Source organism: Falco punctatus (genome assembly GCF_963210335.1).
Source record: "Falco punctatus genome assembly, chromosome: 2".
Lineage (NCBI taxonomy): Eukaryota > Metazoa > Chordata > Aves > Falconiformes > Falconidae > Falco > Falco punctatus.
This window is the reverse complement of record NC_137581.1, coordinates 30723496-30749549: the sequence shown is the minus strand read 5'-3', so window position 1 is coordinate 30749549 and position 26054 is coordinate 30723496. Positions and strand designations below refer to the sequence as shown.

Genomic DNA, 26054 nt, shown 5'->3' with positions numbered 1-26054 from the left:
TTCTCCATTAAAGTCATACACTGTATTTCTTCAAACAAATACCAAAATCACTTGATTAGAGAATCTGACCTTGTTTCCTTACAATAAATAACCAGGCATCACCACCCGCTAGGACTACAGCACAGCAAAAGTGATTACAGAGGTTGGATACTCTGTATTGGATATTTTAAGATTTATTCTGGTGTCACGCACAATCTTACCGTGTCAGGAAACTGCACACATAAGCGCCTTATAGGTCCATGTTGCTTATAGCATAATGCTTTGCATAACACTTCTTGGCCTTTAAACTCTCCAGCTTTAAAATCTAAAGTAATTTAATTAATTAAAAAGCTATTTATTTATTGTTAATTTATTTTATAATTTATAAATTAAGAATTATTAAATTTTATTAATTTAATTCATTAGATTGATTAACTAAATAATTAATTTTGGAATTACTAAAATAAAAAAGTTAAAAGTTAAAATTTAAAGGGCAAGTGGAGACTTGCCCTTTAAAATCTCCAGACAGAGAGGATGCATCCCCACAAATGCGGTTTCAGCTTTGTACCAAGAGGAAACTGTCAGTACAGTCAAATTACATGAGACCATTTGCAGAGCAAGCTGCAGGAGGTAGTTCTGTAATGTGCATGAAAGAGAATGGAAAAATGAAACTAAGGTCACAAACACAGTGTACTCATTCTATTTTTAGATTTAAACAGTAAAATGTATCTTGCTAAATTTCTGCTTAAGAACAAGAAAGTTGCGTAATCCAAATTTAACCAATTCAGGGTGTTTTCCTCAAAAAAAATCTGATTTTTTATATGGAAACCAAAAGAGCTTGTTATTAGCCAATAACACGTAAATGTGTAAGGTCAAAGGAATACCTGCACTGTGTTCACATACATCTGAAAGATTTGGTCTCCCCCACAGGAGAACTCAAAGCAAGCTCCGCTACTAAGTGTCACAAATCTGTCACAGGAGCTGGAGACCCCTTCCCACTATTTGGTCCTCAAAGTGTGCATGCCCAGGACTGAGACACCTCCACTGAAATCCACACAGAGAAGAACCAGCAACCTGCGAACCTACAAATCTAGGTGACCCTGTTGGATTATTTATGGAGGAGGAGGAGGAAAGCGCTGACCTGTGTCAGCTTTTCCTCATGATTAAATACTGGCTAACTCTCATGCACACATTGTCTGGGACATCCAGTTTTACAAAGCAGCCACAGGACTTTAGGATGGTGCCACAAGGCAGAAGCTCCATTTCGCTCAGGCAAGAAGAAGAGAAGGAGCTGGAGCTAGGAGAAAAAATCAAGCGACTCCTCAAATAGAGAATGGAAGGAAACACTCCATGTGGGTGCTCTGTCTTCAATATCCCACCCAAAGCATCCTGGATGAGTGAAATGTTCTCAGAGCTTTAAGGGGTACTGTCGTTTTCAGCCATGGTGTGCTCCTGCAAAATATTTTTGCACTAGAGGTGCTTACCATTTTCATCTCTAGTGTTTCATCTCTATCATTCTAATTATCTAGTCTAGATTCTAGTGTTGAATCTTCAATAATCAAAAATGGCCGCAGGGAAGTAAGTCACAGGCTTTTTGGGGGGTCAGCTGGGGCATGGGAGTGTTGGAATCTGAATGCTTGCAAAACAAGCACTTTTTCATTTCCACTGTGTCTAACTGGTGAAACATCTAAATCAGGTAATTTAAACCCAAATCTTTTGGCAGCTCAGACAGAGCCCCATGTATCCACTTCTCAGCAGACCTTTGATTTCAAATCACTGTGGTTAGTCTACTGTAATTTCAACCGGGACTGCACAGGTATTTTGCAAGCATAGTTTAAAAATGCAGTCACAGTTTGAAATTTATGAGATTAAAAGCGGCGGGCAAGATTCCTCTCCCAGTTACATTAGCATGGAATTATTACAGCTGACAAGAGAACCAGGCTGAGGGACACCAACCCAGAAACAGGAGACAGGGACGCTGCAGAACCAGGCACAACCAGCCAGTAGTATTTTCGCCCATTCTCTTAAATATTTAAGGATTTCCTTTGGTATTTCTCAAGAAATTAGAATTCAATTTAAGAAGTGAAATCGGAAAACAATCTTCTCTGACCCACTCCACAAAGCTAACTCACAATGCAATTGTCTCTGCCCACAGGGAAGCTAAATGCTTCTACATCCAGCTAACCCAGATCCTCAGTGAGGACCTAAAGGGGAAGCTCTGCTGCACCTCTAGAGTTACTCTGGTGTGCTGCTGTGGTTATAAATGAGCAATTTCCAGCTGATCAGGTTCTGCTCTGGGTCTGCAATTTCCCCAAAACGATCACTATGCATATGAGGTAGCATGAGGAATGCCATGGCACCTCTTAAATGCTGCTGACTGGTACCACTGGAAAAAAACAACAGCGTCCCATGCAAGTTAGTACCTGAGGACAGAGTTTGGCCCTTTGAACTGAAGAGACAGAATGTTACCCCCACACCCTGTTTTGCTGGGCACCCCAAGGCCTCAACATTATGTCCACGTGGTAGCAATTGCAAGTGGTCAAGCAAGGCTGAGCCTACAATATCTCCACTCTTAACTGGGAACGGGACACAAAGTACTGGAAAAGGAAAGGAAGGGAGGAATGGGAAGGCAGAATGGGAACGACAGCAATGCATGACATGGTTGCACACTGGAATCCTTTCAAGTTATTCCAAATCCTTTCAAATGTCCCTTAAAATAAACAAAATCAGCTGTTGCCAAGGCCTGGGCAATGCCTATCATTAATTCAGGAACAGCAACTCATGTGTTTCATACACAAAAATCTGGCATTTATTCAGAGCAGCTAAGAGAGCCAGTCTTCTGATCCCTTCCCTCCACAGACATCTCAAAGGCTGCAAGTGTTGGGAGCTTGACTGCTCGCTTATCTTGTAGCCACATGCCTCCTGATAAGGAGGAGGAGTACAAGTTACTTACAGTGGTTCAGCTGACTACAGAGGAAGTCAGCAAGAGAGCAGCTTACCAAGCTACTTATTTCAGGAAGGGATTTTTTTTTTTTTTTAATCCTTCTTGAAGGTTTGGGGTTTTTTTGAAACAAAAAGCTTTTTGGAGAAACTACACATCCTCTAAGCCTCCACACTGAAGATCTGAAAGCTTTTTTCCAAATTAGAAATGGCAGAAGTACAAAGCTCAACAAGTCACCCTGAATTTGTGGAGGGTGATGTAACTTTTTTCCAGTTGCATGCCTTTTGGTGTGATCTGGTATCTTTCTTAACCATCTTGGGGAAGGATATCCTTACAGGCTCAATGTTCCTCTTCTGAAAACCATTAACTCTATTTACATAGTTTGAAACTAATGTGTTCATTCCCAACTAAAGGCAGTTTTACATAATAACAATCCCTCTGTCCCAGAGCAAAGAACTTTTTTGATAGGAAAATGGTAAACTTTTCACTTATTAACATTAGTCATCATGAAAAATGGGACACTGGCTGGGTCTGGTAATTGTTTAAGACTGCATTAATGATCACTGCAAAAGGACGGATTAAGTTTATTTCAAGATCAGATTCACCAAACCTTTTTAATGCTTTTAAAAGCAAATTGTGTTTGCACTGATGCACAGTGCCAGCACCATCTACTTTTAGTCTTAATGTAGAGTTTTAAGACTTTTTTTTTTTTCATCTCTTTACCCAGAATCACATGGTAAAATGACCTAAGAGTTTGGGGAAGGTACCCTGGATACTGCCTAGAAGCTGTGTATTTTGTTACCTGTAGCATCCGCCTCATCGCTACTTGACTGACTACCCTCAGCCCAAGCCAAAATGATGATGCTTTAGATCTCACCTGAAGGAAGACAAATAGAATTCAGAGGCTGATTGATAGAAAAGTTTTCAATTAAGACATCCTCTAATGCTGGAAGTGACTGTAGTAAACCCCAACCTTGGCCTTAATTTTCTGGGCTTTTTCTTGCCCACCTTGAAAGACATTTTTATGAGAAGAAGAGAGTTTGCCACCTCTACAGTTCATACTAGCTCACCTTGAACACGTGGAATGCTTCAAACTGAATGTTGGGGCTTTTATCTCGCAGCAAGTTCATCATCAGCTTCAGATTTTCTGGTTTGCTTATGTATTTTGTCATGATGGCAAAGTTGTGTCGGTCCAGAATCAATTCACCCAGCAGCTACAGGCACAATAACAAACAAACCCAGTTTTTTCAGTTTACCACAAGATTTTTGAATGCAAAGAAAGCAGCAACATAATTTAATGCTTGCCTAAGAGGTTTCAGTGTCACTACCTTTAAAAAAAGGTAACTAGACTTGTTATCATGCGGTCAGTTACTTTATGCCCAGTAATGCTCATCTTCTAAATAATACAGAGAGGGATCCCACATATGGGCTGGGTGTAATAGGAGCTGGCGTGAGTCATTTAGGACAGAAGCAAGTGCAGTTCTTCTGTCCCACAAAGACACCTTCATTTTATTTGGATGCCACATTAACACACCTATCCAGTCCCATCTACAGGTCATGTCAGACTTGGTGCTGTAGTGGCAAGCAGCACCAGACAAACCGAGACTATCACGTTACTCTCAAGTTCATTTTAATCTACGTTCTGAACCAAAGTACAGATTTGCGGTCAGAGGAAAATGATAGTGTTTGTTTCATAGAGACAGCCCAGTGCTTCACCAGAGATCCAGGAAAGAAAAGACACAGTGAGCTCTTGTGCGTTGTAAGAAGAGCATCCCAAGCACTTATTTCTTTTTTGTTAGAAAGTACGTGTCTGCTTCATTGCCACACATGCATCTTGATATTCTGCACAATGTGGAGTTCAAATGTAGAAGAGAAGTGCTGAGAGACTTTACCTTCAGAGACTGTCTCTTTGTTACATAATTCTCAGAATGAAGGAGCTTTTCATAATCCTCAAAGATCTAGAGCAACAAGAAAACAAAAATGCATCCAATTCATGTCCATCCTTCTAAGTCCTGGTCCTTACCACCCCAGAGGAGCAGCAGAGGCCGCAGCAGTGCCACCCCCTAACCCTTCACTGCAATGCCAGGCCCAGCTCACGGCCCGTTTTCCTTGGCTGGTTACCATGCAGTGAATTAATGCCCAGGAAGACTCCTCTTCAAAAGACTGCAGAGGGGAATACCACATATGGACGGGACATAGCAGGAGCTGGTGCGAGCCAACTAGGACAGAAGTAAGCCCGTGCCTGTGCAGCCTTCTCTTACGGGAGGGTGGATCTGCCGCCAGGACACGTGGGTCCAGCACGTGACATCGACTCACTCGTATCTCACGGTCATGACTCGCTGTGCAATTTCATGCAATACCCCAAACTGGTGACGGTGCACCCCATACTGGCATATATCAAAAGCTCCTTTTGTGAGGTGCCACCTCACCTGCCTTCAGCACCCTCGCTTGTTAAAGTTGTTTGCCCAGCGAGGGTCACTAGGAGCCAAACACAGGCCGGCTTTTGCAGGATCGGGCCAAGGGAACCTTGTAGTTAAAGGAGACTGAGCAAGAAGGCTATGTGCAGACCATCTACCAAACTAGCAAAAAACCCCAACACTGCTATCTATGAATCACCTAAAAAAATGCTCACTTCCAGAATTTATACTTCAAAAATTTAAATATTAAATAAATGTAGCATGAGGACTGTTCCTGTGCAGTACTTCAGTATTAAAAGAAAAGATTAGCAGAGACACTAATTTTGCTCCAGTTAAGCTGCATTTGTGACCCAGCAATAATAAGCCTGATCTTTATTTAACCATCTTGGTAACTACAATAAAAGAAATAGTCTTTGGCCTTTTTACTTTGGCAATGAAATAAAGAATACCTCAGGTGACATGAGAACATAACCCGTAGTCTAATTCCATGATCCCTATCAGTCCAATTTCAGTTGATTCCAATGGATTTTTTTGACCCACATTTGGTTCAAAACTGAGCCAAAAAATCAAAGTGAAAAATGGCAGCTAACCAAGGATCTAATTGCCTTAGCGTGGTAAGAGGTATACTCACACCTCAGTCCCCCAGTCAGGTACATGAGATTTCCTGTAATGCTAAAATTTCATCTAGTAACTCCTCCCCTCTGTCCCAAAATATTATACATGGGCCATTTCAGGTCTATCAGTGCTGGAATACCATAAAACTGTTTAAACAATGTGCACTCTGCTTCCCCACAATCTATTTACATACAAAGTCTGCAGTTCCACTCACATACGAGATACAATGCACACAGAGAGGAACAGAACTTGCTTTTAAACTAGGAGTTCTCCTGACACCTTGGCACGTATCCCCAGGTGTGTGCAGAGGAGGTGCCTGTACTTCAAATGCCTTGTGGAGATTCTACTTTAGTAAAAGCAATGCCTAGTTGTGCAGTCCTGTGTGATCATTTTATGCGGAGGATGAAATCCTCTGCTATCGAAAGTGCACTTTTCCCAGCTAAGCACAAACAAATTAAAAAAAAAATATTCTAGCATTTATACTTACCACATCATAATTTTGTTCCAGAAATTCTGCTACCAACAATTTGTGTCGTGTTAACAGGTCCTGGAGAAGAAGAGAAAAAGGTTACCTGAGAAAGTGTGCTTATTTGATTGTCCCATGATTCTCAAATGCATTTGAGTATTTTTTTGACCAGGCCATCTTTTAGAAGGTATTTACAACATTATTTCTATAGATAGAAAGCATTTAAAAACAATACTTCATTGTGTGTTTAGTAGGATTTTAAGGAGAACTCAGTTAACACTAACAGAATCGATACAAAACTATTCTAATACTCCTTATATTCCTTTTCCCTCCCACTTTTTTTTCATGGTTAGTGGTCATAGCGCACAGTACTTACAATAAACTGGGGTAGGGGAAAGGAAGAAAGGAAATTAACCCTTTATGGAGGAATCAACTATGGTCACAAAGCCAAATGTGGTTTACCTGCTACCCCACAGCTGGAAATGATGCTAAGCTCGATCAACTGCTATGGCTCATCTCCAAGAATATAACAAGGAAGACTCAAATTCAACCACTGTATATATACATTTATTTATTTAAAGCTTGACAGTTAGGCACCAATCTAAGCTAGCCATCCAGGCTCCCTCCACAGCCACTCCCTCCCCAGAAAGGGGTCTCAGGTAGGAGGGATGAATCCCTTCTCAGCTCTTTTTCTGCCCAAGGTGGGCTCAGGGACACAAGCAGTAGCAGACCTTCTAGAATGCCAGCTGGGATGCCTCCTATGCTAAAAGGCCAACTAATTCAAAGTTAAATTAAAGCAACCTCTCTCATCGAATGGGCATGCTAGAACTCAGTGACAGAAATGCAAATGTTCAGTTCCAGAAAAAATCAAGTCTCTTTACTAGATGAATAGCTATGAAATGAAGTGGGCAGTTTGAGGCATTTAAGTTTAATTTTTATCTTACTGCCTCTTTTGAAACATAACATTGATCACAATAAAAGCCCGATGAAGTCCATTCATGTTGGTATTTTTTTGGTGAATCAGATTCTGCTATCTTTTTCATTATCTTTTCCTTGGTTTTCCTACCCAGTCAGAGACTGAAGCTGATGAGTAGCTGAAGCAGATGCACAGACACATCCTCTACAGCATCACAAAGAAAAGAAATCCTTTAGATACTAATCCTTTAACTTATTTTTACCATCAGTTATAAGAGGAAAGCAGAGCGCCGTAAAATCCAGTACATATTTTTAATACATTCCTTTATTTAGCAGGATTGCAATGATAGCAGTTTAAAAGGCTGAGTGCAACAAACATGATTCACAAGCTTTTACGCAGGGCACTTAGGAGGCAAGTACAACATTTTTCAATAGGGGGCACAAATGGAATATAATCCAAAATGAGTTTTTCACAGAAAATCACAAGAGAGCACGGAGCAGCAATATTATCAGGACTCTTTCCATCTGCTGCCTGTACCCTCCATAGCCAACTATATCTCCAAATACAAGCCATTTTCCTCTGCATTTTTAACAGCCCTGTTTCCTCTCTTCAGTGCACCTGGCTGAATTTAATTAAGTAGTACATCTCCAGATCATCAAAAATTCCAATACTTCTGTACTATAAATATCCTCAGACTTTAATGCACATTTAATTAAGCCCTCCTGTGGTGCATAGACTGTTCAAGGCTTTCAGCTCTGAACCAGACACCCTGGTGGCAACGCTACAAACCCAACATGGGGGAACAGAACTGAAAACGTGAGTTCAGTAATCCAGAGAGCAAGTAATCACAGCACTATTTTTACCGTATTAGAAATCAGGTAGCTCCATATTTCATGATTCAATTGCTTCCACGTCACTACTTTCTATGCCAGCTATTCAGAGTAACAGAAATAATAGGAGATGAGATGAGCTGCCGGTTTATTTTGAGAACTGACCATGCTAAGAGGCAATTTAAAAAATAAAAATAAAAATGCAGTTTATGGACTTTCCCCCTGCATTTTAAAAGGTGAATTCTGACCTATGTCTGAGGATGAACTCCTCATACCCCTTTCTTTCCAGTGCATGTAAGGATGTAGAATTCTATTTTTAAATCCTGCTAAAAATATACTTGGTTCACAGGGGACAGAAGTTAAGTTCCACAGATGTAGATCCACAAACAACATCAATCTCTTTTCTTTGGGGGAGAGCTGCAGCAGTCTGTGGTCCTTGCCACAGCTTAACTGACCCTTGTCCCCATCCTGCCTCCTGTTTGGGGTGAAGACTGTCTATCACCAACAACACATTCTGCTGTCATGCTCAAAGCAGGACCTGGGGAAAAGATGCTAATCTCTTCTGTCAAAGTAGGAACAGAGTCCAGGAGCACTTTTTCTGACCAGAGACAAATACTCTTCTGAGCACAGGGTAAAATGCCAGAGACAGAAGATTTAAATATCTGTTATGTTGCATTTTTATACAGTCCCACACTGTACTTGTCTGTGTTTCTGTACTACTTCCACTTTCATAACATTTACCGAATGAACACCATGACAGCACAACTTAAAACAATTGAAAGATGCTGCTATTGATTAATGGGTAGTTTGAATTGGTAATCCTGCTCAACTCAGTACTGAAGAATGCAGCACTGCTCCAATGTGCAAATCTTTACCCCATTCAGTAGGTTAGTAAAACCAGGCCAGGTTTCAGTATGTGTTGAATCGCTGAGATGAATTCTTAACATTCCTTACAGCTATTCCTATGGTCTATCTAAATGTTTCTAATTAGCTTTGAGACAAAAGAATAAACAATGCCTTTCTATGACAGCAAGAAACAATGAGAGGAAAAAAAGAGAAAAAAAAAAGGAGTTATGTTTATATTTAGAAGAGTCTTTACCTGAAAGGAATTTTTCCCAGCTTTCTTAAATTATTTCTCAGAAATTAATTACCTTCCCTGTACATTAAGCTCATAGGCACCAAATTTTGCTCAAAGACTATACTAGCACCTTGTGGTAAAGAGAACAGTCGCATACAAACTCCAAGAAATCTGGCAGGCTTCACCCAACTTCATTTTTAATACAACACAGACTCTGTACAGAGTCTACGCAGTGCTTCCACCTACTTAGCTTGTAGCATTGTGGTCCTTACACTGAACCATGAGTCACAAAAGTAAGCGTATGAATAAATTGTAAAATAAGCAGCGAGCATGACATTAATCTAAATCTGACTGCTGAATTCAGAAGGGACAGCAAAAATTACAAGGATTTCAAAAGTGAGTTTTAAACGATTGCTTCTATTCTGGTTGCGGTCATGATGGGTAGTGGTTTTTCTGCAGGGAAAAACAGGGAGAGAAAAAGGGTATGCATTTTACAAGAACTGTATGTAATATGTGATTAATTTGAGTTTTAAATGGTTGCATAAAAGACCTTGGGTTATCAAGATGAAGAACATTACTGAAATGTAAATCTGTATTGAATTAAAGATTCTTTGCAGACTTGACCACTGTTGTAAATCCTGTTACAATCAGACCAAGGATTAATTATGTCCTTTACTGAACAATAAAAAAGCCACCTAGTTCAAAGGCAACACAACATTTAGTGATGACTACTGATAAAGGACCATTTTTGACACAACACTATGATACACTTTATATAAATAATTTACCTTGAATGTAGCAAAGGCATCAGAAGCTATATCAAATGTTGACATTTCCACATATTTAAAAAAGTCTCTGAACTGTTCTGAAAAAAGTATGATTTTGGCCAAGGGTTCATGCCGGATACACTCTCTCAGCATAATTCCACAGCGTAAGGCAATATTTGGGGTTTCATATCTGAAGAGTGAAAAGAAACAGAAAAGATCACAACATAGAAGAACAAAGATAAACTGGCACTTTTCTAGCAACGGGGAACTTTTTAACATGGGGAATGTGTGTGCTAGAGGGGACATAACACACGGAGAAAGCTCCTAGCCGCAGCACTGTACCCAGCTTCAGGATCCCAGCCCAAAGCTAAGGTGCAGATACACAAATAAGGCTGCCAGCGTTTTCCACTGCAATCCTCTGTCTTCCCAAGCCAAAACACTCAGTCTAAGTGTGCATTACACTCATCTCCGCGGAAAGACTGTGGGGAGGGCTTGACGTTTAACAGAGCTCCTTTACCCATTTAGATTTAGGAGAAAGCAAAGCCCATACAATATAACAATCTCCCTTTTCAGATTTAATTCTGAGCTCCTCAGTTTATCCAAGAAAAATATTAACACCTCATGACCATCCATCACCTCCCACTCCTCTTCTAGAGAAAGTCGCTCTAGAATATTAATGTCTAATGAGGATGGTAGAAAAAGTCTATCCAGGCAGCCTACACAGGATTAAGCTTTCTGTAGCTCTGAAGATCTTTTTGGCAGTTTAGGAGGAATTCTGCACAATCCCTCCTCTGCAGAGGCCACAACTTTGATCAGGAGACAAATATTCATTCCTCAAGTTACAATCCTGTGATGGCACACGCATTGCAATAGCCAGAAGCCAGCACACTTCTCGATCTCGGAGAGGGAGGAAAAAGGGAGGCAATTCAGATCGTTTTCTATTTCTAAAAAGTCTTGATTTCTTTAAAGCTGAAATTAATCTGAAACAAAACTGGTAGAAACACAATTTAGAGAGGGAAAAAAAAAAAAAAAAGAAAAGATGAAATCCAACAGTCAGGAAAGACTTAAAATGAACTTCTTCCAGCAATTTTCAGTCATGTGAAGTGACGAAATCCAAGGGAACAGAAAGCACGCTCTGTTTCAATAAGCCGGTTATACTATATCAGAAATGTGTATTATCACCCAGAGCTTATCAGCATCATTTTTCTTTGCACAATTAATTCCTATCACTAGGCCAAAAGAGAAGAAAAAAAAAAAAAAAAGAAGAAAACTACAAAATGCCATCTGTGCTGTGAGTGGGCCCTCAATTTTACCACCAGCTTGCAATTTAAAAGAATGGTAGTGTTTTGTGAGCATACCAGAGCCGCATACTTCAACCTGATGTCAACAATAGTTGGCTTAATGAAAAATGAATTGCAATTCCAAACAGGCAAATGAAACTTCCCACCCTCAAGGAAATGCAGGCACTCAAGCCTCTATTTGTTTCCTTTTGGGAAACATTTGCAAGCGTGAATTTGTAAGTCTTGAGACAACTGAAATTCACTGATGTTTCCCGCTGAGGCATACCTCTCCTAAACTCCATTAACAGGAATACTAATTTTCAGGGGAAAAGAGGCAGAATTGCTCATAGGAGTGCAGCCAGGAAAATATTTAATAGTTAGCTGGCTGAGGAGTATTTTGGTTGGAATAAAAGCAAATTACATTGTTTCCAGCACAATAACTTTTTAAAACATTAGTATCAACAGAATCATTCTTAGTCAAATGCTCCATTATTTGGAAGTGGGTTATGGACCTCTGGCTGGTCACATCAGTGAGGGAAGCTGGTTCTGGCTCCTAGAATATGCCTGGAAGAAGTTTACAGGCTGCCCAGTCATAACCGGCATGTTCTCTGCACCCACACTTAAATGCAAAGCCACCAGGCAGGAATGACAGAAATGTCTTTCAAAATCGCTTCTAATGAGCAATTAGTGCTCTACACTGACGTATTCCCGCAGCAGAAAAAAAAAAATACTGAGTTCTTCTCTGTTAGATAAGCTTACAGCCTAAAGAAACCCCCACGTACTGACTACTGGGGGCAACCAGAATATGAAATAATGGACTTGACATATTTCAAAACGCTTATTGTGAAGGCTGAAAGAGGGAAGGCTGAGGGCAGGGATGCATCTCAGTGCAAAATGAATCATACTTGCATGGCTAGTGCAGAAGATGGTACAAGGAGAGCAGGCAGGACACTAGGAAGGCATCGAGCCTGGGAGACACAGTCTTGGCAAACAGTTATATTCTGATCTGATTTTACACTAACTTCCATAGCTTGAGTTTATCCAAGGATAAACTCAAAAGGAATTCTGCAACTTCAGCCAACATACCATTAAAGCTTTAACTGCACTGCGATATGAGGAGGTCATTACAAAACAGGTCAGGGCAGTGACCAAGTACATCAGAGACAGCACGTGGCATGATATAAACTCACAAAAGACCTTAGAAATTTGTCACTTGTGAGAAACAAGTGGCACAAACTTCAAGTCCCCTACAGTCACTGTACTAGAGGGAAAAGAATTTAAATTATAAAGAACCAGAGTTATTTCTGGACTAAGGCAATATGCTGACACCAAAGAAAAAAATTGGCCCAAATATATCCAGCACTCTATATATACCAAACATTGCATTCATCTGAAATCCCGCACATACACAAAGCCTGCACACACACACAAAATAAGATCCTATTAAAGCAAGTCCTCAGGCACCACAAAGGTCAATTAACCTACCAAAAAAAAAAAAAGAAAAAAAAAAAGTAGTAGTGAAGTATGTGCTGTATGTTTTTCTGAAGCTGAGAAGCTGGAAGGAAGTAGCCAACAAGCAAAACGAAGCCTAGAAGCTAAGAACAGTTATCTCAAGCTGGCAGTGCCGCTGGAGTATTAGGCAGGAAACACTGGGCGGGAGCCCTGATTCAGGATCCTTCCCACTCAAGAGAGCTCACGTTATGCAACGAAAAAGCAACCTTTTGTTGATGCTGTTGGGAACTGACTGTCAGGGGGCAGAGGAAATCTTGCATCCAATACAAGTGAAACAATGACAAGCCTTCACAATAGTCCTGGACTCTTTCTTTTTATACATGGCAGATGATTTTTTTTTTTTTTTTTTCATTTTCCCTCCAGATAATGTCATAAAACAAACACGGAATGGTACAAGCCAGCCAAATCCATTTTCCTTTAGGCAGATTTTGATTTCACATATTTAATTTAGCATTAAATAACTATGAAAATGTGTCCTTAAATCATGTTTTGAAGTGGTGGTGTCTAACATGAAGCACACGTTCCACAGTCTCACAGCTGACTGCAGACAAGTGCTGCACGCTGCAAGCAATATTCAGGGCTTCAGTAACGTATTCAGTAAAGGTGCCTCCCTTTGCTGTAGGCACATATTTTAAGTATCATTTTTAGACAATGTCAGCAGCAGGACACAGGCAGGTAAGGCAGCATTGCATTTGACATCATTATGCTGTTCTGCAGCAGCTGCTCAGAAACCAACAGGGCTGTCTTCTGGACTACTGCTGATGAATTCAACAGCGCTTTCTAACAAAAAACTCCAGAAATGGCAATTCTGATACAGTGCAGTGCTGTGGAGAGATAGCCAAGAAATCAAGAAATCAAGAACAGGGAGCCTGAGGACCAAACTTACATGGACACGCTGCCGCACGCAGCAGGAATCTCCAAAAAAACACATTTAAATACATCCATTGGCTCAGGTCACCTATAGTAAAATGTCTGTCAGCAGTACATATGCATAAAATAAAATCTTTACCGTTGTCTTAATATTCTTGGTTATTACAGATGCCAAAGAATACCTGGGACATGATCCAAAAATAATTTTTAGCTTTAAATAAAGCCTAGACATATGGTAGCGATAACATGCACAATGTGCAAAAACAAAATGAGTGAAAAATCAAAAAAGCAAAGACAGAGAAAAGGGAAGAAAAATATTGTATCTACGTATGAAATTGAAAACAGTTGTACAACGTAATGACTGAGAGAACTATCATCACCATCCTGAAACTGCTGGTTTGTGGCTTATATAAATGGTGAATTTTAATGAACAAATGAAACCAAAGTCCATTTAACTAACTTACTGATTTCCTTTCTGAGGAAGCTGGTGTTTAGTAACACTAAACAAGTCAAGAGTTTCAAAATTAAACCTAAACCACAACAAATCACTAAACTTGCGAGAGCAAGACCTAGCTCAGCCCATCCACCTGCGCAGGCTCCCCACTGCCCTGCCCGCAAGGAAGGCAGCAGGTCCACATTATCGCAGCAGCCAAGAGCCTTGCCACCACGTTCAACCACAAGCTCACAGTTCTTGAAATCCCTGGGACTGACTAGTTCTCTTGATCACTTTTTTCCCTACTCAGCTGTGTTGGAATGAGGCCAGTTTTGAAGGAAATAACTATTTTCGAGGACTCACATGGCCATCCCTCTCTTGGCAGGGGTCTGCCCCTGGGAGAAGGGGGACGCTGACTGAAGGGAATTTTACCCTTGGGGCTGCAGCCTTGTCATGCACAAACCTTAGGTGATGCTTAAGTACTTTCCTAACCCTGGCTGTGGAGCAAATGGTAAAAATGCAGCTCTTCAACCTCAAGAGCCAAACAGACACTTAAAAAACATTTCATTCTCTTACGAGTCTTTAGTTTAAAAGGCTCACATCATGTTTTTGAATGGCTGTTACTAGTGTGACCACAAAACTACTATGAGAGTCCACTTGTTTCATACCAACTGGCTAATACATGCACTTACTTCTACATCAGTTATTTAATCCCAATCACAAATATTCTCCTTTCCTTAGGGGTGTCCTGGTTTCAGCTGGGACCAAGTTAATTTTCTTCTTAGTAGCTAGTACAGTGCTGTGTTTTAGCTATGCTGTGAGAACAATGTTGATAACCGCACTGATGGTTTTAGTCGTTGCTGGGTAATTTTTATACTAAGTCAAGGACTTTTCAGTTTCTTGGGCCCTGCCCACCAGAATGCTGGAGGGGCACAAGAGACTGGGAGGGGACACAGCCAGGTCATCTGGCCTGAACCAGCCAAAGAGGTCTTCCATATCATGGGACGTCATGCCTGGTACAGAAACTTGGAGGGTTGGCTGGGGGGGATCATTGCTCAGGGACTGGCTGGGCATCGGTCAGCAGAGGGTGAGCAGCTGTACTGTGCATCACTTGGGGTTTTTTTCCCTTTTCCTTTGGATTTTACACTTTTCCCCCACTTTTCCATCCTTATTGTTATTACTGTTGTTCTTATATCTTTATTCTGTTTAAATTATTAATTTGTTCTTATCTCAGCCCTCAAATTTTACATTCCTTTCCGATCCTCCTCCCCACCTCTCTGGGTGGGGGGCAGTGAGCAAGTGGCTGCGTGGTGCTGGGTTGCTGGCTGGGGTTAAACCACAACAAGGGGAAAAGTAAACAAAATCCTAAAGCCAGAAGAAAACTGAGCAGACAACTGTAGACTTCAAGGGCTGGAAAAGCAAAGCTTTTCACTGAATGGACGGTGCTTTCAGTCAAAAGTAAAGGGGACAGAAACCTCAAGTGTTTTAGGCCAACACTTGTGCACACTTGAATGCAACTGTAGTTGATGTCCACTCCACACAGTGATCTATTCCCCCTCCTTGGCCAACTTACCTTGGAAACCATGGGGTAACAGCTGAGTACTGACTCCTTCAAAGGTTAAAAGACCCCAAAAACAATGCTGGAAGTTGTGGAGTTCATTACAGAATTAATTTAAAGTTGAAGTTCACATGTGGCTACAAGCATTGAAGAAGTCTGTCCCACAGACACAACTATTCTTTTATGCATTTTTGCTTCTCTGTTCTACCGCATAGGGGGGCAGTTTGACTCCAGCTATTTACAGACACCACTATAAGACACTCCTGCAATGCAAAAAGGTCTAAATGAAACTCAGCAGTCATCAACAATGCCACCCAAGAGTTTAGGGCAAGAACTGAAGTACACGCCATGTGGGGAGCAGTCAAAAACAATCAGCACATAGTTATTCTAACGCCGGGTTTGAAGAAGAAATAATGGCCAAATAAAATAATCCAGTATAGAGTTAAGTGGAAAGTCAATATGAAAGAAACAGAATAATTAACCTGGAACACAATCTGAAAATCCTTTTTTGTTGTTGTTTTTGAAACTAAGAGTGAGAAGAGATCAACTACAATGCCAGCATGTGCCAGGTAACGCTCTTTAATAAAAATCAGATTAAAGCACCCACCCTTTTAGAAGCATGAATAGGATATGCGGATGGGCACTAATGTATTCCACAGTAGGGCTGCGTGTACCAATTTGTCTTCTCAAGATGTTGTTAAATATCTGGGAAACGTCCTTCTTGCCCTGTTAAAGAAGCAAAATATATCTTCAACTGGAAAAACATGACCAAATGACCATTTACTATAAGCTCTATTTAAAGCAGAAATGAAATTGAAAACAAAACAAGTTGGTCTCTTTTCTTGAACTCTCTACAGTCCCACCACCTCGTACTTGCTGTTTCTTCAAGAAGGCTTCTTCTGTTGGGTGGCTCTGAAGACCACTGATGATCCTCCCACTCCATTTCCACCTTTCTTTGTCTAAATGTAGATGTGCATCCCCCTTTATTCTGTCGAGCACGTCCCTGGTTATCTTAAATAGCAACATTCAAACACAAAAAAAAGCAAGCCACTACTCTGAGACAAACATGCTTTTGAAGTGTGTATTATTGCTCCCACAGCCTCCAAATTTGACATTGTCAAGCTAGCACCAAGCACATCGCCCCACAGCCTAAACTTACAAAGCTAAAGCTTTTCATTATTCAAATGCAATCAAAGCCAGTGTGACTGCATTTTTGAAAATCAGGATTCAATTTAAAACTGCAGCCAATACTTCACCATGAAGAACGAATTACTACTGACAAAATGGCTGCATCACATCTCTGCTTTAGTCACAAGAAGATCCTTCGCTTTGTCCTAATTTTCTCCTGTATACAGGTATCTATCTGCACAATTGTGTTTTATCTTTGAATGCTTCCCTGTGCAAGTAGCTTTTCATAAGGTCTTTTGAAAGTATGTTCTATTCAGCCACAGGGTCTGACAATACATCTTGAATTAGAAGTCCTCTTCCTCCCCCACCGCTTTCCGCCTTGGCCACAGGAGACAAATTGATGTGTGAAATTAATGGAGGAGGGGAGACTGCTGCACTAATGAGCAGTAATCAAGGCACTGAATCTACAGCGGGTCACTATGCACAGGGCAAGCTAAAGGTTACTCATAATCTGTATGTGCTCATTGATCTGTCTCGAGAGGGCAAACATTCCTTGGTGGAGAACTTATCGAATGTCTGAAGCCAAGGAGCAGATAGTTTCACACAGAGGGAAATTCCCTGGTTTCACCTCTACAAATAAATCACTGCTGAAAAACACAAAATATTCTGCTTTCCTACTCTTTCCAATCCAGCTGGTTTGGAGACATGGGGAATTCAATAGGAGAATCATGTCAGAGCAGGCCGGTCCATCTGCCTCTGTCTGCAACACTTTTGACCCTTGGACATTGTCTTAATTAGGCTAAATTGACTATAAAGTCATCCCATTCTCCCCTGTCTTTACAACACTCATAATGTACGCCTGGAATCCTGTGATCCCCAGTGGCTGCAGCAGTTGCTCCAAGACAAAAACAATCCAGACAGAGAAGAGCTGTTGAAAGGGCAAGGTGAAAATGGCCAAAAATTAAGTGATCCTCTCTGCTATGCCAAATCTTACGTTACTTAATATTAGTGGCATTGCAGCATTACATCCACTAGCAGAGAAGAGATACTTATATATCTATATTTATCTCAGAGAGGAGATATCCAATATAATTGGATATATCCAATTATATTCAATTTTGTAGAAACCAGCAATAGTGAAAGCCAGAGAAGTTAGTCTCTCTGGATTCTCCTGGAGGGAATGGAACCAGATAGGACGGAGCCAAAGCAGACTTCCCTTACCACCTGACATCTATAAAAATTGTAGGAATACTCTTGCAACACTTCTTATTTTGATCCATGATTCAGTTTTGCCTTATAATGAAATACATATGGCCACTGAAGCACAAGATAAAGCAGCACTTAAGGAGAGAAAGTGGCTAGACAAGAACAAAAAACTGCAAAGAATGCCATTATGTAAATAACAAGTTGCATGATACCTATATCATAATTTTGCTCCCATTTCAAGACAAAGTAAGGGAAAGCTGCTGTTGTCACCAGTCCGGGGCTCGTGGGTTATTTACTACCTCTTTTAGTGGCTTTACAGCTTGTGAACCTTTAAGCTTACGTGCAGTTATTAACATCTATTTTTTTAGTTGACTTTTTCTGTATGCACACTTTCCTCAGTTCTTTAAAGTTCAACAATAAATTTCGTATTTTAGATTTCCAAAATTCTAGTCTGATCTTGATTCTGGGCTCCTGCCCAAACTCAACTTAAGTGCTTCATAACAACATCATCACCAAAATTACATCTTGTCTGTTGAGTGGCAGAACCAATAAACCTGTGTTTTGTATCGCTGCGCGATGGATACGTGCAAGTCTCCCCTACACATCCGCTCGCTCCCAGCCACACGTGCTGTAAGTGTGCTGGCAGATTGAGCACAAATGAGACAGGACTTGAGTCTGTGCTTCTGCCTTTTTCTCAGTGGGGACATCAGCTCTGGCCTCGCTCCTCATCAAGTTCCATGAAGTCTTTGAAAATACATCTTCAATGGGAAGTACAGCTGTGCAAAATTGGGATCAAAGTGGGCAGCAGGGTTGGTGAGGAGGAGACAGGGAGTCAGGACAGAACAAAGTAACCTACATAAACATTATTCCCTTCAGATATTAAATTTTTAAGTAATTTGTGATTTTACTTTCTACCATTACATACAGATCAAAAAATTAACTTGCATGTTATAAAGTGATGACATGGCTTATACAACAAGAAACCTAAATGCCAACTGTGGCCACCAATATAACAAAATAGAAGCAGAAAAGTTGATAAACTGGAAAAGACAATGAGAGTACGAAGGCAAAGCAGCACGCGCTCTTACTATCCTCTTGTTCAATGACACTTTGTTTCTACTGTTTTGCCAAAAGAGTATGTATAACAGCTCTCCTCAAGACTGAAAAGGTTTTATCATGGAGAAATCTGTTTTGCAATACGAGTTATTAGAATTGTTTGCAAGAACCGTTATTCAGCAACAGATTAGGTATTTCATTCAGTGCTTGCATTTGAAGACTGTGGGTTCAATATGTCCACACAGAATTTTTTGTCTGACAAAAGAAATACAGGCTGTCAGTAACCAAAAGAAAAAGGCAGTAGTTTCCCTTCTGTGGTGTATTTGCTAACAATATCTTCTCCTCCTTCCTCTCCTTTTTTCTTAAAAACAAATAAATTACCAGATTTTTAGGGGTTTGAATTAGTGTTCTTTTGGTTGGTTGCTTGCTTTTTCGGGGGTTTTGGGTTTTTTGGGGGGGGTTGTTTTTTTTTTTCTTGGTTGGTTGGGGTTTTCTTGTAAAAAAACCCCAAACATTTACCAGTAAGCTGGGGTGGCAGGGAGAAGACAAATGAAAGGATCTCAATAAATTCGAGCATTAAAAAAAAAAATCTCCTGAACTTCAGACCTGAGGAAGAGGAAGAGAACATTTTCAAAAATTAATATAAAATAAATAAATAGGTCCCTTGAATCCTGGCATTACTGAGGTCAGGGGAGAGAGGGAAGAGGGGGAAGAGAAAACATAAATCTCCCATCATTCCTCCCTTTCATTCATTTACAATATGGAAAGAAAAGAAAATTAACAATAACTTCAATAAGGGAGAAAACTTCTACAAGAAAGTAACTCCCACAAAAAGTGGCTCTGAGAGCATCAGACAATCTCTCTAGGGAACTGATTTTTAAATTCAGCAGCCACCCAGCCCTATATGTTGGGTACCATTCCTGCTTCAGACCTCAGCAGTGGAGGTTTGGTTCCTGGGAACTGGGGTTTTCTCACTGCTCGGAGATGCTCATACACTTGTGACGATCCACCAGTGCCCAGGAGCCATAGGAATCACAGGACTCCTAACAGCAGTCCCCGAGGACCACTATCCTGGCTGGCCGTAGACCACAGGAATACTATAATGACCTGCCAGTGACAAAGTTTCTTTCCAGTTCCTACCAGTCAAAGGTCAATTAAAAGGGTTTATATTTATACTGACTTACTGCAATCTTTTCTACCATAACTCTTCTCCTTATTTATAAGCAAGTTCAGCTGTCTTAGTAGTTGCCTACTAAGTTTTTGGCTTTAACAACAAAACTGGCAAGGAGTTCCAAAGAATACATAATTTTATACACAAATATACAAAATTAAACAATAAATACACATATATATTCATATTAATCTTTCTGCTGGCAAAAAAAGTTATATTCCTTTCTTCTTTTAATCCAAAGAATTAAGTGGGGGCAACCCAATTTACCTTGCTACCTGCTGCCAGTTTTTAACACTTTCTTCAACTCCTTTCCTCTCAACTAAACCATGCTAATGTTTTTCAGTCTTTGTAGCATGAGGTTTTCCCATGCTTCCAAGTATTTTTAATCTATGTCCCTGGACCCCTTCTAAATTGGACAACCCCTTCAGAGACAGTGGTCTGCTCTAGCTGTACTATCCCAAAGAGGTTCACCGCTGCAGCTTACAAGGTTGGTCATAAACGTTATTCTCAGGATCATTTCCTATCTTGTTTGGATACACATGGCAATATTTCTTTATTGGTTTTATTTTAATTAAAAAAATGTCATCAGATCCACTGCATTTACTTCCAGTATATAAACACATCTATCAGGACACTGACCAATCTACAGCAGGTGCATTCTTCAGCATGTAAAAAACAGTTTTAAATGCAATAAAATTATTTAGACTTCAGAAGAATACAGCTTTACTCACTGAAAGCACTGAGAGCAAGGAGATGCTGACTTACCTCAAAATCTATCAGTTGCAGGTTGGCAATAAGCGTCACTAGAAGGCCACTGTTGTATAGCTCTTGTGCCAGCTGAGCCACAATCTCTGTAGGTGGCTCCTTGTCTGTGGTCCCACACAGAATTTCCTTCATTGCTTGCAGAGATTTTGACACTTCCTCTGATGCCTGCTCGCCAGCAGATACAGGTTTTGTTTAAAAAAAGGAAAAGAAAAAAAAAAGAAAAAAAGAAAGAAAAAGTGATTTATTTTAAAGACAAGCAGTTCAAAACAAAAGCTTCTAACCATACTTAAAGTGATCATTATCTATGTTAAAATGGTTTAATAATTTTATGTAAATCACCAAGGCTGGAGTATCCACACTGGATCTCGCAGGTCGTACACAAGCATATTCAATTTAAACATAGCATGCCATCACTTACAGACCACAGGCATAAAATAAGGGCGGGAGCGTAATTACCAACTGGCATCAGCAAGATCTTTTCTGGGTTTGGAGACAGATGCTGACCTGCAGCAGCAGCAGCACTTTCACCATTGCTCCCCGCAACCTCCCCAGTGGGTTCCGTTGACACACGTGGGGCAAGAGGTGCCAGATAGAGGTACCAAACTGTCTGGCTCTGCCTGCCTGCAAGGTGGCCGCTGTGCAGATTTCCCATCAACTGCTTCTTGATAGAGTGTCCCAGCTCCTTTGCTGGTAACCCAGATAAATCCTTACACCCCTGCGCCATGGTTTAACCTGGCAGGCAGCTAAACATCACACAGCTGCTCGCTCACCCCACACCCCCCAGTGGGATGGGGGGAGGGAATTGCAGGGGGGAAGTAAAATTTGTGGGTTGAGTTAAAGACAGTTTAATAGGACAGAAAAGGAAAGGGGGAAACCAAAAGAATAATAAATAAAACAATTAGAATAGACAAAACAAGTGATGTGCAATGCAGTTTCCCACCACCCGCTGACCGATGCCCAGCCAGTTCCCGAGCAGCAGCCCCCGGCCAGCTTTGCCCCTGGTTTATATGCTGAGCATGGCACCGTATGGTACGGAATAGCCCTGGGGTCAGCTGGGGTCAGCTGTCCTGGCTGTGTCCCCTCCCAGCTTCTTGTGCCCCCCAGCATGCTCACTGGTGGGGTGGGGTGAGGTGAGAAGCTGAAAGTTCCCTGACCTAGTACAAGCACTGCTTAGCAACAACTGAAACATCAGCGTGTTACCAACATTATTCTCATCCTAAACCCAAAATGCAGCGCTATACCAGCTACTAGGAAGAAAATTAACTTTATCCCTGCCAAAACCAGGACACCCTGCTGGCTTTGCATTGCCACCACCAAGTCTCCTCATCATGTGCGGTTTGAGCCAGCATCTTCCGCAAAGGATTTGCCTACTGAGAACACAGGCACTCCAGTCTCAGGTTGGGAAATTAAATTAAACAATTTGCTATAGTAAGGCTCCACATCTGCCACCAAGCAAACTAAAATTAGTCCTTCGGCTTTTGCTCCCACCTAGCATATACATTAGTGTGTGCATGTATAGGTATATATTTATGCACATCTGTGCAATGCTTCAAATACCTAATGTAGAGGACAAATCAGGAATTACCTGATGAAGTATCTTGAGCAGAAATCTTACAACAGGAAAATGAAAGAGAAACATGTATAAACACGTAACAGCCTAGTGTCTGTGGCATTCAGCAGGTTTAAATCAGACGTGAACGATAACGTCCCAGTTCCCAAGGGAAACAACCGCTGGTCACAGCATAGCAGCTCTGGCTCACGCTCTCCTCCCAGGTTTGCTCCACTTTGTATAAATGAAGACTCCGTGGAGTAAAGGTGATATTTTTTCCCATGTTTGTGCATGCTTTAAACCCCATCTACTCCAGCCATGGGGCTGTGGAGGCAATGGTTTCTTCTGGGTCGGGGTACGTTTAATACATGCATGACCCGCAGCAAGTCTGGTTTGATTTTTTGGCAGGGAGTGGGAAGGAAATAAGGGACAGGTTTGAAAGCAAAGCTGAGGATGGTTAAAGATGTTGAAGATAGGACAGCATTTCACATCTATATTGCAAAACCTTTACTTGAAATCAGCCCTTCATTAGCTTAGCAGAGCAGGGGAGCAATCACGACACGCAGAGAAAACCCAAGATTCTTTTGTAAAAGCTAACTGGACATTAACGGATGTTCAGAGCTCGATCAGTAATTTCAATCTCTCTCTCTCACAAACCGAAAGAAAAAATGTCATGTTCTCAAATACCACCCATCAATCTGCATAAAATAACTGCTTCAGAGAGGTATCTCTCAATTGCTGCTGATCTCCCAACACTTCCAATACTGATTTACATCACCGATTTTATTCACAGTAGTGAATTAAAAAAAACTAGAAAAAGCCTAGAAATCCTAAAAAGCCATTAAAATCCTACAAACCCAATAAAAGGCCACTTTCACATTGCATCTACCTTGAAGATTCAAGCATTGATTTTGCACGACAAAGAAATGTTCTCCCCCAGTCTGTCTGTATCTACTCCCAGTTTTCTGCTGGTTGAGTTAGGTCAGCATGAGCAGCATGTAAATGAATATGACTATGTGATAACTTTAACCACAGCAGAAGTCTTGTTTCTTACCATCGCCAGCAGAAGAGCCTATTTTTACCTCAAATGTTAGTGGTATGTCACTAGAGATATCCCACAGAGTACAGATGGGATTAACAACAGGGGTGCTATCTTGGAAACTAAAGCTCTAAATCTTTATAAGAGCTGTGAAAATATTTTCATATCAAAGGAAAAACCCATATATTTTTGGCTTTTCACCCATTCTGCTGGGCAGGGTGCGAATATCTCTGGTATTCTGTGGGTTAAAAAATAATTAATACCTTTCCTTTCAAGTATAAATACTCCTTTCTGATATGTAGAAAAATCTCTGCAAGACTCCGCTTTAGGTTTAATTCTCCAAAAGGAGGCCAAAAAGTAAAGCACTGCAGGAGAAAATAAAACTACGGAACACCGCGGTGTTGATGGGCACACTTGGGGACCACAGCTGTATTTCTCTAATCATCTGCCATCCCATCCGCTCATCATCTCTGCTTTTCTACACACAATTTACATTTCGTGCTCAACCTCCTCCCCCCTTCATATCCTCTGAATACTCTGTGGTTTGACATTCAACCTGCCACCAAAAGCTATTCCCAGTCAAATCTAAGGCGGCTTTTCAGTGCCTATCCCTCATAATCTATCTGGAGGAAAACCATAATCCTGAACACATATTCTTAAATTAACACCAATTCTAGCCTCCACTTTGACATTTCCACTTAATCTTACAGCATTTTTAGAATAATACCCTAAGTACATAAGCACTGTTTCTGGGATGGAAACTTGCTCAAGACACAGGGCGGCAGGGGGGGGGAAGACATTCCAAGATCCAAAGACCTAAGATGCATCCAAAACAAACAACAAAGCAAATACATTCACTCAAATACATGGAAAATACAAGATGACAGAAACATAGCTACAGAACAGCTTGTCAGAAGCCAGACTCTTTAGGAAAACTAGCAAAAAACCCAATCAAAACCTCAGCAGGACACCCTTCCCCCCAACGATGCCACAAACAGAATTTCAGTGGGGGAAAAAAAAAAGAAGAAGAAGAGAGAGAGAGAGATTTGCTAGAAACTCAAAGTCTATGAGCTCTGTAATAAAAACTATGACTTCTGTAAATCTATGTATTTTCCATCATTGGCAACAGCAACAATAGCAAAGTGCTGCAACTGTCACTTCAGCAGAAGTTATAGAGCAAAAGAAAAGGTTTTATGAAATATCTAAGCACTTTAAGCCATCTACCTCATTCTTGCAATTAAGCACAATCTTATTTCCAGCAGATTTTCCTTTTACTCTCACAGTTCGAGTCCTTTACACCATGACTGCATTTAAGCCATTATATTTAGAAGAAGGGGGAAAAGCTGGGGGGGGTGTGGGGGTGTTACACATATTGCATACAAATGTTAAAAGTGGGATATGTTGAATTTTGGACAGTTAAAGTTTGCAGACAGGGACAACAAAGCACAAGATGCAAGCTGATCCCCAGCACACACATTAACGTAGTGTTGGTGTTGCTGTCACCGCACAGAAATCAGGATCTTGACCTCCAAAACATCCAAACTTGGGAGGATCCAATTCCACCACAGAACACTAAAATTCAGGGTGGGTACATGGGTAAGTCTCAAATGAGCTAGAAGGTTGATGTGCAATAGGTGTGTAAGGGAGGGAAGGTGAGCACAGCCACGCCCCCCTGCGCAATGAAAGGCAGTTTGTGCAACGTTGGCTATTTCTTCTCTACAAGAAATAACTCTTTATCCACAGAGCATAGTTTATAGTGACCAGCAACCCACAAGAGTTGCTGTGTCCATTCTGAAATACAGTATTTTGTGTAGATGTTGAAATCCAACAAACCTGGGATTACTCTGCTAACTCTACTGGACTAGATGATCAACAATAGCCTCGGAGCTGGAAAACTGACAATGCAGATAAGACAATATAACTTCTCTAAGTTAAATTATAAATGTGTTCAACTTCTCCAGCTTATAAAGTTGATTTTTTTTCAGCATAGACGTGTCTTTTCCAAACCTACCAGCAGATTGAGTTGAAGATACTTGTCTCAAGCTTATTTTCCTTGTAGATCAAACAAAGTCTTGTCATTCTTGACTTAACAGGATCTTAACACAAAGGAGCTTACGAAGAAGTTCTTCCTTGAAAGTCTGGATGAAAAAAAATCTTCCCTGAAAGACCTCAAGACTCTCCTCTCCGCAGTCCAACACACACATGGAGACCAGCCGATTTTGATGCAAAGGTCTAGTCTTTATTACAGAACAAATAACATTACTATGCCTATACTGAAATATCGCCATACAGCAATGTTGATATTCTTTTCCCACAGCACTAATATTGGGTTCTTTAGAACTTGCTTTGCCAGGTCTAGAAGACAATTTCTAAGTTTTATCTATTTTTATTTTTGACTGATATTTAAAGGAAGGCCAAAGTGCATGACAGTGTTCTTAGGGCAGTAATTTAGCATTAAGAAATGCTGCAAAACAGTTA

The 26054-nt window shown here is 40.7% G+C and overlaps 1 protein-coding gene across 10 annotated transcripts in view; it reads right to left on the bottom strand.

The window, feature by feature from the left end:
- CAB39L (calcium binding protein 39 like) overlaps nt 1–26054 on the bottom strand; it is a 68033-nt gene that overhangs the window by 5463 nt on the left and 36516 nt on the right. For all 10 annotated transcript variants that reach the window (XM_080375110.1, XM_080375105.1, XM_080375109.1 and 7 more), the window contains 6 exons: nt 20989–21153; nt 16270–16388; nt 10031–10199; nt 6440–6499; nt 4813–4878; nt 3991–4134 (listed from right to left, as the gene is read on the bottom strand). In XM_080375110.1, coding sequence (XP_080231236.1) covers nt 3991–4134; nt 4813–4878; nt 6440–6499; nt 10031–10199; nt 16270–16388; nt 20989–21153 — 723 coding nt within the window. The remainder of the gene's footprint in view (nt 1–3990; nt 4135–4812; nt 4879–6439; nt 6500–10030; nt 10200–16269; nt 16389–20988; nt 21154–26054) is intronic.